The sequence below is a fragment of the Hippocampus comes genome, unplaced genomic scaffold, assembly GCF_001891065.2.
Source record: "Hippocampus comes isolate QL1 unplaced genomic scaffold, H_comes_QL1_v1.1 scaffold1, whole genome shotgun sequence".
Taxonomy (NCBI): Eukaryota; Metazoa; Chordata; class Actinopteri; order Syngnathiformes; family Syngnathidae; genus Hippocampus; species Hippocampus comes.
In genome coordinates, this window is record NW_017805010.1 from 3,214,216 (window position 1) to 3,227,891 (window position 13,676).

General features: G+C 41.5%; 1 protein-coding gene across 4 annotated transcripts in view; it reads right to left on the reverse strand.

The window, feature by feature from the left end:
• Positions 1–1,244: 1,244 nt before the first annotated feature.
• Positions 1,245–13,676, reverse strand: part of rbbp8l (retinoblastoma binding protein 8-like) — a 14,273-nt gene continuing 1,841 nt past the window's right edge. Inside the window, exons 2-16 of one of the 4 annotated variants that reach the window (XM_019863166.1) lie at positions 13,168–13,275; positions 9,085–9,136; positions 8,921–9,010; positions 8,780–8,822; positions 8,100–8,195; positions 7,832–7,944; positions 7,117–7,192; positions 6,883–7,040; positions 6,739–6,788; positions 6,326–6,390; positions 3,730–4,465; positions 3,560–3,662; positions 3,417–3,481; positions 2,732–2,930; positions 1,245–2,654 (exon numbers count right to left, since the gene is read on the reverse strand). In XM_019863166.1, the coding sequence (XP_019718725.1) occupies positions 2,599–2,654; positions 2,732–2,930; positions 3,417–3,481; positions 3,560–3,662; positions 3,730–4,465; positions 6,326–6,390; positions 6,739–6,788; positions 6,883–7,040; positions 7,117–7,192; positions 7,832–7,944; positions 8,100–8,195; positions 8,780–8,822; positions 8,921–8,981 (1,821 nt within the window). In that variant the 5' untranslated portion in view covers positions 8,982–9,010; positions 9,085–9,136; positions 13,168–13,275 and the 3' untranslated portion in view covers positions 1,245–2,598. The remainder of the gene's footprint in view (positions 2,655–2,731; positions 2,931–3,416; positions 3,482–3,559; positions 3,663–3,729; positions 4,466–6,325; positions 6,391–6,738; positions 6,789–6,882; positions 7,041–7,116; positions 7,193–7,831; positions 7,945–8,099; positions 8,196–8,779; positions 8,823–8,920; positions 9,011–9,084; positions 9,137–13,167; positions 13,276–13,676) is intronic. The other 3 variants (XM_019863169.1, XM_019863165.1, XM_019863167.1) reach the window with 3 other exon arrangements.

Consider the following 13,676-nt stretch of genomic DNA (forward strand, 5'->3'; position numbering starts at 1 on the left):
AGGATTAGAAGTTCCCCTGAAATTTAGCGGGGGCGGAGGAGGATGGGGCTAAGGGTGAAAGGGGAATGAGGACACAAATTAAATGGGATGAGAGAAATGGAGAGAAAGGGGGGAAAAAGCAATGAAAGGTAAAATGTAAGAGTTTTAAAATTGTGGAAAGATAATAGAAGATGAGTCAAAGGACAAAAGAATTGTGGCCGTGCAGCTGTTTCCCACTGCTGATGACCTCCTGTTCCCTCAACCACAATAAGCCTGTTGAGTCAGTGCTGACCTGGGGGGTGTTGACTTCAAAGATGACGGTCAAAAAAAAAAAAAACCCCACAAAACATACAATTTAGTAGTATTGTGATGAGCAATATAATATTAAGAGTGATACTAGCAGAACATAAGCATGGTTGCCACAAATAAAGTCTTATTAATTGTGGGTGTATATTTTGCTTTTTGTAACACGTAAAAATATTCACCACTTCCATAGAACATGTGATGTCAGTATATCGTGCAAGCTAGCGCCACTGTTGTGCGTGACAGTGGCTTAAGAAGCAACAAAGCATTCACTCTGCATCTGCGTTGTGTGTTGTCTTTAGCGTTGTGTGATTTTTTTTTTGTAACACCCATTCCAAAAGAACATAAAAGAAATTGATTTTTAATATATTGTCTTGCCTTTATAGTAAGTCTAAAATGTGGCACTATTATCATTATTTTTACCTTTTTCAAATACTGTACGAATAATCGACGGATATTGACCAGCATCCTTGAATGGATTCTTTTTCAACCTCTTACCATATTTTAATAGACACTCTGTAAAAAAAACTGTGACCAAAAATAATCCATTGACAGGTGCACATCACTTATTAAAAAATAAAATAAGGGATTGGAGACTCGGTCACATCGGTCTCAGTTCCTCTGGACAAAACTTCAAAACTTTAAGGAACCAAAAGTCCTGATGAGGCTGAGCACAGAGATGACCACCTTTCAACAAAGTTACTCGACTGGCTGGGAAACTTGATGATCAAAGATCATCACGCCACAAGACTTTGCATAATCCCCTTCTTAAAATATGAATTGGGCCGCTACTTCTGTTTAGTAATTCCCATAGTCTGCATTATGTTGCCTTTTATTTTGACAAAAGTTACCCGAACACCACAATTTAGTGAATCCAAACAACATACAGTATATTAAGTGTATAGACAGTAAATTGTAGTTGTAGTTGACTGTATCACAATAAACAGACAAATAAACAACAGTAAGTTTGCAATATACCTTTAATTAACTGAAATACAACAGGAAACCATTGACTACTCATCCACATCATGTTTGCTCATGCATTTGGAAAGACGACCAGCTCAGTATCACAGCATCAGGGTCGCTCACACAAAGTGCACACAAATACAAAATTCAAAACAAAAAGTGCAAATATTAGAGCGAACAAAAAAATAATGACTGCTTTTATGGAATTACAAATGACACGGCGAATAGACTGAGCCCGGTCGAGGTGGACGACAGCCACAGTGACATTGCAGCAGTCTATCATTAAACCTAACTGTAGTTTTATCACACGCACTCTTCCGCATGAACAGATGCTGTCACAGCTGTAAGTGGAAACTTAGTAGTTGCAAAATATGTGCATGTTGAAAATGAAAAAGAGGAAGAGGAAGTTGTTTTACTCATTTTATTCCCCTTTGTTGGGCCACCTAAGGCTCTCAAGGCAACATGAGGGGGACTTCATGATCTAAAGTGGTGACACCAATGCCAGGAAAGTGAAATAGTTCCAAACATGTTTCATAAACAAGAGGACAGTATGTACTGAGACTTTGAGGGAGCCTCAAAGTATAGCGTTGATACTACAAATCTCGATTTGTTGCGACAGAGCCAAATGTGGTATCGAATTATTCTTTCTAATTATTGTAGAATATAAATGCTAAAGTCTCCTAAAGCAAGATAGTAAACTCACAGATGCCCCCAATGCTGTGCCATTAGTGGTTGAGTTAGGAGGCTATGTGAAAGCATTGAGAGTAACGTGTTGGCGCTTTACATGAAAAAGCCCACTCACCATTTAAGTGCATTTAATAGACACAGATGAGTGAAAATGACAAGTGAAAAGTGTTCCCTATAAGCCTCGTTGCAACCATTCAAGTCCCAGTGAAAGTTTCTCTGCCGTTATAGTGTTGCATAAATTACATGGCTGGTGTCATGAGTGCTTTCGGGCATTGAGAAAACAAGCCACAGTAAGTCACATGGTAACAATTTGCAAGTATCTCCAGAGAGCTTTACTCTTGAGACACTTGGGGACTGACGTGCTCTGTTGTCATGGCCAATATTGCTCATAGTCACTTAGGGGCTATTTGCATGGCTTTTGAGGACTGCTTTGAAATAGCTTTTATGGGTCTCTTTTTTTTTTTTTTTTGATTTCTTGGGCAATCTGACTGGGTAAGAGCCTACCCCAGCATTTGCGTGCAATTTAGGAGATGGTTTCCAATGGATTCAAGTTTAACTCGAATTACTTTTAAAACTTCAGAATGTACTGCAGTACTTTATGGATCCCCAATTGCAAGTATAATCTTCCTTTAAATCCTGTGATAGAGCTCCAGTCCGCTCCCGTCAGCTGGAGTTCTTTTCCGGAGCTCTTACTGTGATCTTGACCTTCTTTGCTTTTGCTATGACAGTGAGGAAAGAGAATTTTAAAAATCCGTGTGGGCAAGAAGCTAACTTTAGACTTGAAACTGATGCTCACTGTCAGTGTCTGAGTCTTGGTCCATTTCTGTGTCCACGAATAATTTCTTCCTCTTGTAGCCATGGTTGGTTGCCTGTTCTGACACGTTTTCCTCCTCCTCCTCCTCCCCTGCTGCTTCTTCCTCCACTTCCTCCTCATCTTCCTCCCTTTCCTCCCCCTGCTCCTCCGAGCTTTTTGGCTCGACGGCTGGCGGAGATGACTGCGATGAGACAGATATCATAATTTTCCTATTGAAATACTTGTAAAATCAGTTTCCTGTTGCCAAACATGTTCATTGTGAATGTGTAGAACACAGATAACATAAGGCAAGAGACAGACACACATAGACAAGCAACAGCATTCCTCGCAGCATTTGGTCAAATGGTTCATCCACTTTTCTTCGGCACAGCGATGGGAGAAAGCTCATCATTTTGGAATCTAGTCACAATTCGGCGCAAGTTTATGCTCACCGACAACCACATTTTTGACATGCCAAAAAAAAAAAATAATCAAGGAATGGCTGGTAATAGTTAATCGATCCTTGTCTCCCCCCAAGTACCCATCAGACACGGAGATTAATAAGGAATCAACCACAAAACCGTGTGTCGGAAAACTTGAAGTAGCGTAAATTTTCCTCATGTGTAGCTGGTGCCCCTCAACTTATTTTCATACGAAAAGATACCTGCAGGTCTCAGCATCACCTTACCTTGCCATTTGTTGATAAACCGTCTTGCATTTGAATAGCGGAATTTATACTCTCCAGCACGACCACTGTTCCAGAAACAAGACATGACTGCGTTAAAGATCAATGCATGGCTCCCAACTCAATTATTTATGAACCTCGTTTACCTGGACGTAATGATATAGTGAGGGCAGGGACCTTCTTTCCATTGCTTTGCTCTGTCTGTTCATCGGCCTCCTTTTTCTGCTCCGCATTCTCTTTTACCACCTGCTGGCGTAAGACATTGTACGACAGACCAGACAATCTCTTGTCATCATTCACTAATTAGTCTAAGTACCTTGTGTTTGTGTTGCGTAACTTCTTGTTGTTGTTGTGTGACCAGAGGTAAGGATGGCGCCAAGGATCGAGAAGAGGGAGGCGATGCAGTTTGACCCAGTGTGGGAAGACTCTGCATCAATTCCTTGTCAGTTCTCTTGTTTACACCCTCTCCCTCTTGTGAGAATAAAGAAGGTTCATGTTTTGTTGTTTGGCTAGGTTTCGACTTTGCTCTGTCGGACAGATCGAGAGGACCATCGCAGAGATCTCTAAACCCATCCCCAGAAACCCTTTCGGTGGTGGATGGTTGCGCGTCCCTCTTCTCCTGAGACTTACCCAGAATCCCTGCATGCTCTGATAAATTATTCAACCTAAATACCACAATTGGTTCTTTAATGGGGTCTTGGAAGCTGCTGTTTTTGTGCCACTGAGTCCCATAAACCTGATCTTGAATGCTGGAAAGGCTCGTGTGCTGGCCACTTGGGACCAAGTTTGGAAATCGAGGAAGATTTGATTTGGGATAAGGGTGCCTCGCCAGGTTTGTGCCCGCATTTGCCAGTGAAGCCCAGGCAGAAGATTCAGGTAGAGCCCAAGGAAAGGGAACAGGGCTGCTTTTGATTGGTTGAGGGCGGCAGGGGACGGGAGCTTTGATTGCATGTCGGGTTGGATTCACATCAGCATTGAGTGAGGTCGTCCTCAAAAGAAGAGCTTGAGAGGAGACTGGGGGTGCCTGGTCCGGGGCTCCCACGATGTGAGATCTACGGGAGAAAGTCACCCATGAGAGAAATAAACCGAACAAAAAATTGAACTGGGTGCAATATATTTGAGTGACTTTGTCAATAATATAATAGATTTTGTCCTACATTAATTAATATACAGTTCATTAAGTAGTGCTATACTGCCAACAACCATAAAATTATTTTTGCTAAGTCAAGCAATACACGAGGAGCAGTGCAGTTTCCACCATGGCTATGGAACAGTTATACCAGCTCTGCAGTCTACATGTTTATGAACAGAATCTTTAACAAAGGGCAGTCTTGGCGGAGTCCATTCCTCACTGGGAACAAATCTACTGGCAATGACAAAACTCTGCCACCGTCATACATCAACCAAACAACTTATCGTATTGGGGGTTCTGATATTACAGAATCCCGTAGCACTCCACAAGAGGCACAGTCGAATGCATTCTCTAGGTCCACATAACCTTTATGAACAGAATTTCGAGGCACACCCAAGGTCAATGAGGGTGTGTGGTTTGGTGGTCTCAGGCTGAAGTCTCTGTTAGCTTTATTAAGCTACAATCTTTCATTCTCGCCAGAACGGTTGACAGATGAATGTGATGCAACCGGGATGACAATCAGCATCTCCAAATCTGAGGTCAAGTGACCCTTGCAGTTTAGGGATAAGAACCTGCTCCATGTCGACGATTCCAAGTATCTTGGGCTCTAGTAAGAGAAGAATGAAGTGGGGGACTGACAAATTGGTGCAGCGTCTGCACCAATTTGTCCATCATTGTGAAGAAAGGATCATGTTGAAATGTGAACCTCTTGACTGACTGCTTGATCTACATTCCCACTCTCACCTATGGTCATAAACTGTGACCAAAAGATAAAGAAATACAAGCATCCAAAATGAATTTCCTCCACAGGGAGTCCTGGCACTTTCTTAGAGATAAACTTTGTTATCCACTTGGAGCTCAGTGTAGAGCTGCTGCTCCTCCACATAGAGGGGAGCCACATGAGGTGGCTTGGGCATTTGATTAGGATTCCTCCGTGCTGAGGTGTTCCGACAGAAGGCCTCGGGGATGACCCAGACACGCTGGAGCAACTATGTCGCCTGGGAACGCCTTGGAATACCCCTGGAAGAGCTGTTTGAACTAGATAGGAAAAGGGAAGTCTGGGCTTCCCTGCTTAAGTCTGTCATCATAACCCAGCCTAGGATAAGGGTAAGAAAATGGATGGCTGAATGAACTATCCATCCATTTTCTCAACCGCTTCATCCTCACAAGGGTAGCGGGGTGTGCTGGAGCCTATCCCAGCTGTCTTCGGGCAGCAGGCGGGGGACATCCTGAACCGGTTGCCAACCAATCGCAGGGTTCACAGAGACGAACAACCATCCGCGCTCACACTCACACCCAGGGGCAATTTGGAGTGTTAAATCAGCCTGCCATGCATGTTTTTGGAATGTGGGAGGAAACCGGTGTACCCAGAGAAAACCCACATAGCCACAGGGAGAACATGCAAACACCACACAGGAAGGCCCGAGCTGGAATCGAACCTGGCACCTCTGTACGACCCACTTGATCAACGGGCCGACCCAGAATGGACTTTTAATACAGAAAAAATTGCTCCCTTATAACTCTCTTGCGCTCTGTCTGCCTAGTGATCCAAGTGATCAAGGCAGACTGCAGCTCCACTCTTGAGTCTCGGATCTGTCAAAAGTTTTTTTAGAGGGAATTTCTCCATTACTTCATCGCCGAGTGCTTGTGGGGTTCAATTAGTCCATTAATGTATGAGGGGAGTGGTTCTTGACCTGCTCCATATGTAGCTTCCTTGAGACAACTTCTTTTGTGAATCGGCAGGATATACTGCAAATCTATTTTAACTGAAGTGAATTACCTCCTGTCGCCATGTGTCACACTGCTTTCTGTCTTCCAGGGCGGTGAAGTGAAAGTTGAGAGAGCCTTAAGGCAAGCCAAAAATAAACAATTACTTCATTTTCACATCAAGAATACTATGCTTTATTTATTTATTATGAATCAAATATATTGCTTGCTAACTTTCCGTTTATCACATTGAAAAGCAGAATGCTGTGGCTGTCTTATAAGTCAGAGTTTGACCCAAATATCTCCGCTTGTCCAATACACAATCAGGCGATAATAAAATAAAAGAAGAGGAAAATAAGGTGGGCAAAAGTGTGAAAATAAGCTGCGATAAAAATTGCGTTTATATCCTCATCACCAGTTTAATAAATGTAAATAATTGACATAGCGCATGGAAATGTATATAAAAAGGGCCAAAATTAAACTTACAAAGTGGCTCTTGCTTATTGCTTGGAGCTGTCTGAACTCTGACGGAGGCTCTGTTCGGTCATAAAGAAACAGCCAATAATTTAGAACATTCAGAAAAAATTCAGAAAAAAGCTTCCTTGACTGCTGGGTCATTTTCAACCTCACCATCAGCCATTTGGTTTGTGTCCGTTTTCATTGCAACATTGCCATCTACTGGCTGGTCGGAGGTGGCCCTGCCAGTCGCCATGGTGATGAGAGACACAGGTCCAGATAAAGGTGAAAGGTCAGGGGAGGTGTTTGGTTTGGCCTCCAAAGGTGTGTGGCTGTAAGATGCGAGGTCATCGTTGAATCTGTTGCACACATCTTAAACAAGCTCTCTTGTTGTCACTGTATACTTACTTTAATGCTTCTCTTAGATGATCAATCTCATCTCTTAGTCTCCTGTTTTCCTTTTTTAGGGCATTAGTCTCTCCAGCTATGACACAGTGACAGAGAGAATTCATGAGCAAAAAAATACGGTGGAGCACTAGATAGTTTGTACTTTTCCAGTTGCATTTTTTCCACTATAACTCCAGGTCCAACTTGTATTTACAGTATTAAAATTAGAGCTCGGATTTGAACATGAAATCCCCTGTTCTCTAATCGTATTGACGGCAGCAAACGAGTTCCAGGTCGATTCAAAACTTCTGCTTCTCACTATGGAAACATTTTTTTCTTTATAGTTTAAAATGGCTTACCCTAACTAGCATCCCACATCATGTTGTGGCCAAAGGTAGATTCCAGTTCAGTTATTGTGTCTTTTGGTGGAGTATAATAGCAAGCTACGCGGGGAGCTGGTCCCACATTCTTTGCCATGACTAATTCTTCTTTTTCTTCCCTATTTTTCTTCTTCCATTTTTTTTCCTACTTTGTTTTAGTGAATGGCAAATGCATTTGGTGCATTACCGCCACCATCTTTATTTTTACCATTTACAGCACAGTGTTGTTTAGTATTACCACCTTGCAATGATTGGCGCTTATTTCCCACGCAAAAGCTTGAGCCCCTGTATGAAAGGAGTCGATATACGACCATGCTTGAGACACATTTCTGGTCATCATTAATGAGAAAGACTACCTAGCAGTGTGATGTGCTGGATGGTCTGCATCTGAGAGACTTCAAACTCCTGCTGCCTTCTCTTGGCCACCTCCTGAGTGACTGTGCATCTGTCACACAGGCCTGCCCTCAGTCTGCGAGTTGCACCGCACGAGCAAAGATTAGCAAATGAGGAGCAATTAAAAGAAATTGAAATGTAATGTAAAGAAGAAAAAACTGATGTATTGCTGCTTGTCCACTCAATTTCAAACCTTTATTCAAATGTGAATAAAACATGTATTCTGTATACCTGTTCTCAAGTGTCTTGATGTTTTCAGTGAGTAATCGCTGCTGCTCCTTCATTTGCTGGTTCTTTGTAAACAGCTCCTCCATTCGCTTTGTATCACTGAAAACACACACACACACACACACACACACACACACACACACACACACACACACACACACACACGCAGTCAGATCGTAGCTTTTTCCACCTGATTTGGACGATATCAATAAGCATATATGCATCCTGACAGGGTTGCCCTTGTACATTGTACGTTGCACCCCACCTCCTTGTTGTTACTTTATCAAAGCATCATATATTTCAATCGTCTCGACTGTTTTCCTTTCCATCCCAAGTAAAAAAAAAAAACGGCGACTCTTCAGGCTTGTCCGTTCTGTCTCCCTCTGGTGGACATTGTCGTTTTCTGTCTCTTCAGACGGCTAACTGTAACTTGTAACTGTTGTGTGAAATTTGTTGCTCATGACAAAAAATTTTTTAGAGGCGGGGGGGGGGGGGGGGGTTCTCGGACTGGACATGTTTGAACAAGAACTACCTTGAGAGTTGAACACAACAAGAAGTAACAGGTGGAGTGCACAGCTCAGTTGAAACGGCTCGACTCATCGTTTGCTCATCTTGAATTGTCATCAATGTGGGAACAAGATTTTGTCTACAGACAAAACTGTGAAATTGAAGCCTTCACTCACCAACCCTTCTTGTTGGACAATTCTTGCACCTTCATCTGCCACCCTGAAAGTTAAACACAGCACACTCAATTTTTAGGTCATTTGAAACAATTATGCCTTTTTTTTTTTTAAACTCATAAAACATCATTTATTTCCTCATACCCTCAAGTTCTCGCTCATGGACCTCCCTGAGTTTAAGAAGCAGCTCATTGAAACTCTCCATCGCTCTCACGTTCGCTGTAGCGTGTCAGTCTGGAGGCAGAATAATTATTTTTCAAGGCTTTACAGGTAAAAAGCATATATATATATGAGATTTTCACACTTACCTATAGTGTCATGTGGTTTTCTGCTGAGGCATCACTATTTCTGACGACAGTACTGCAACAAAAGAAAAATGTTCTTGAGCCAATATAGTAATCAGTACTCACGCAACCACAAGAGCAAAATCACTTAGCTCCAATAATTTTGCTGTAAATATGTATTTCCATATATACTATAAATACCTTGGGCATTTCTTTGCACAGATGATAGCATAAGTGAATAAATCACATTTTTTATCGATGTAACTATATTCCCCATCAATGTTAATTGACAACAATACGTCTATAACCTAAATAAATAAAAGCTGTTTTTCTGTGTGCTGTAATTGAAGGAGAAATTAAAATTGCTTTTAGCTGTTTTTCTCTCAAGATGCGCTACTGACTCTTATCTTAATTTAATCATTTGTCAACATTCAAATCACTGTTGCCAAAGTCGTTTTTTTTCCAATTACTCAGTGGCTTATAGGAGAATAACATCGCAACATTAGAATGAGCACTGGAGCTGTGCAAAGAAACAAATGGACAAAAAGCAAATACAAAGTTGTAGTTTCGTTCCGATGGTTGATAATAAGTACAGTAGTTACACAAAAATGACTTGGCAAGTTGTCAGTGTCTTCATATAGGTTGTCACATGTTATAAGAGTTAAGGTGTAGTGTTTTGCATGATAACCTTATTTGTGAACTTGTGTGAACATTCGGAAAATAACGTGAGATTTCAAACATTATGCTTAGAGTTTCCCCCCAAATTCACAGCAAATCTGATTTGACCTGCATCCAACGGGTTGTGTTTGCCCTTGGAGGTTCTCACTGCAGTCAGCTAATTTAGTGCTATCAGGCAACGAGGCAAACATAGTTAAAGAAATAAAACTTTATCGATCAGGCAACGAGGCAAACATAGTTAAAGAAATAAAAAAAGCCACTCTAACTCTAGCATGTGCTTTAATGCTAACTAACGTTACGCCCCAGGACCTTGTCATGCACCTTCGTGCATGCACTGCACCACATTTTGGTTGTCAAATTTGGTTGTCATATTGACGATGATGACAGCTGGCTGGACCGGTCCAGCCAGGCCTGGGAAAGCAAATGTGAACTTTGTGTATCAAGTACACAAAAGTTTTTTTTTTTCTCCCAAACGCATATGTGTCAGCAGAACTACGTGTGCGGGTGGTAATTTACAGAATGTCTTCATGCAGGAATGAGTAAAATTACCAAACTGGCACACCGAAGGCAGAAGGTAACATGGAGGAGCGAATATGACATTTGACATCATTTCTGGTGTTTTACAATTAGCTTGTGGACTGCATGCAGTGTTCTTACTCACGTCACACAATGGAGCACTATATGGGTGAGGTGCTAGTTAATTTCCAAAACTGCTATGATGGCCTTGAACAAGACAACAAGGACCAAAGTGATCAGAGGTGGCATGGAGCCGCCTTCTTGGCTCTCCGTTATATTGCTTACGCATGATCCTGATTGGATAAGTACACAGTCAAACTCAATCTAACAAGACCAAGACCTCTGCCAAGGCCTGACTGTTTAGAAATATGGTTACAATAAGTGTATTAAAATGCAAGGACATTTTCATAAGTGTGACCTTATTTAGCTGTTTGTTTAAATTTAAGTGAGCAAGGTTATGTAAATATAACTTAACCTTGTTCCATGAAGTTTTGTTATTGGGTGGTGTAGACTGTGAATCTATTTGCATTATTAGTTTTTTTTAATCATATAGTTTATTTTATAGTATAATACGGTCCTGAGGTCAGGTCATCAGACTTGGGTCAATTAGTGGAGCCCAGAGTTGAAAGCAAACATGGTGCATCAGCATTTAGCTGCTATGTCGCACGAAAACGGAATAAGCTGCCGACAAAACTGAAGTTAATTCCAAGTGTCAATTCTTTTAAATTGAGGTTAAAAACTATGCTTTTCCTCCCAATACCTACGATTTTGGTCTTTTAGAGCAGTTCTATAATAATTTCAAAATCATGCTCCTGCACTGCATATCCTTCCAGTAATTTTTGTGAACTTCTTTTTACTTCTCTACTTTGCTTTTAAATGTCTTAAATTCTTCTGTTTTAATTGTCTCAATATTTAGTGTTGAATTTCCTGTTTAAACGTTGTATTTAAATGTTGTTTTGTAACAATGTGAAGCACATTGAGTTATCTTGTGTATGATATGCGCGACACAAATGAAGACGCTTCGTCTTCTGAATTTATGTTATTAATGTACATTGGACTTTTTGTACTTTTTGTTAACAGTCTGGCAAAGATAGTGCCAAGAAGCACGCAAATAAACAGGTATGAGATGTAGACAAAAACTAAGCATTAATATCATTATTTCGCATCGGTGAGTGGAACCTATCCCGCATCCACACCTATGAACAAATTAGTTTCATGATTCTGTTTTTGTTCAGGTTACATTTGGTTTTGTCATAGTTCTTTTGTCTTCCTTGTTTGGTTTTGTGTCCCCCTGTTCTTCTCATCCGGGTCCCTTGTGTTAGCTAATCAGCTCCCTCAACGCTTTGGATCTTGTCGAGGTGTTTGTTGTCTCGTCTGTTTGCTTGTATTTAGTTCCCAGGTTTCGGAGCATGTCCTGCGGCTGCCGTCAGTCCCTGCTTTGGCGGTGCACGTCCTGCGGCTCCCGCTCGTCCCAGTTCTGGCGCCGCACGTCATGTGGCCGCCACCCATCCCAGTTTTGGCGCCGCACGTCTTGCGGCCACCGCCCATCCCTGATCTGGTGCCACACATCCTGCAGCCACTACTGGGTGACTTTGGGATGTCTGGGGTCCATCCCTTGAGGGAGGGGTACTGTCATGATTCTGTTTTTGTTTATATTACATTTGGTTTTGTTTCCTCATGGGCTTTTGTCTTCCTCATTTTGGTTTTGTTTCCATCTGTTGTCACCCGAGTCCCTTGTGGGAACCAATAATCTCCCTCAACCCTTTGTCTTGTCCAGGTGTTGTCTCGTCAGTTTGCTTGTATTTAGTTCCCAGGTTTCTGTCAGCCTGTGTCGGATTGTTGTGTTACTGTCATGTTGTTTTGTCGTAGTGGTATGTTGGATCAGGTCTGAATAAAAAGTACAAACCACTACGGATTTGTACCACCTACTGGATACATGCGACTTTAGAAACATAGTGTCGTGAAACCTGCATTGAATGAACTGCTCTTCACACTCAAAATCATTTAGCAGCTGTAATAACAGCACAACTATGCAGAAAGTTGGAATTTCATATTTTCTTTCATTTCCGGGTTTGTGCTCTGCGTACTACTTGTGTCATTTCCGTCCAATTCGAGCGCCGATCGTCACACACATCAATGTGTTCACTTGCAAAAAGTAGAGTATGACTCGAGGGGTTTGACTTTTGTGCTAACAACATTAACACAACAATGCCATGGTATACCTGGTTTGTGATGATTTTCTGAAGTCGAAAGAAATCTTTTCCTCCCTTTCCCCCCAACTATTACAGCCAACAATGACACACGTACAAGGCATGATGAATTGTTCATGGGTCTTGCCTTTCAAAATGTCTGCCGCCAATGCATTGTGAGATATGCAGTAAAGGCTGAACCCCTCGAAAGGAACCACCACAATAAATGAAAACAATTATGTTTGCTTTTGGTCTGGACCAAACAAGTGGACCAAAGGACTTTTCTGGTGTGGAAAAGAAAAAGCCAATACAACAACAGAGCTGTCGTTTGATATGGCGTAGGACAAAAGTGTCAAACTCATGCCTGGGGGCCAGATCATTTTATGTGGCCCGCAAAATCACATCATGTTAACTTCAGTTGAACCGAATGACTGGAATCAAATTGTCACATGTACTGTAATAAGTAGCGTTGAGATTTCACTTTTTAAATGACCCGTTTTACCATAATTATCCAAAATTTATGTGGTTTCGAAGGACAGCTCTGTAAAAAAAAAGGATTCTTTGGAAGAGGTAATTATTGTGTGTGTGTATGTGTATATATATATATATATATATATATATATATATATGACATAGAACAATTCACGTTTTTTTTAATCAGGACAAACACCCACTGGGAATGACTTTAGTAATTTTGAAGACAAGGCATGCCGTAATTGCAAACCTTTAATATTAGTTTCCATTTAGATGAGTGAGCTTCACACTCCCTCTTCAACAAGTCGGGATATGTCTTGCTCATCTCTGTGGTGCAAGAGAAGACCTGTCTGTCTTTCTGATGATCCAGCACAAACACACAAACAGATATGCACATGACACTGAAGCCGCTTAATGACCAGCGCATGCCTGCACGAGGTATAAATTGTAGGTAATATTTCAAAGGTAAACAAAGTACACATCCCAACTTGACCGTGGCTTTTAAAAGTTTTGATATTCTAACCTCATTCACCACTGATGCATAGTGGGGTGGGGTAGGCTTTCTGATGATCCAGCACAAACACACAAACAGATATGCACATGACACTGAAGCCGCTTAATGACCAGCGCATGCCTGCACGAGGTATAAATTGTAGGTAATATTTCAAAGGTAAACAAAGTACACATCCCAACTTGACCGTGGCTTTTAAAAGTTTTGATATTCTAACCTCATTCACCACTGATGCATAGTGGGGTGGG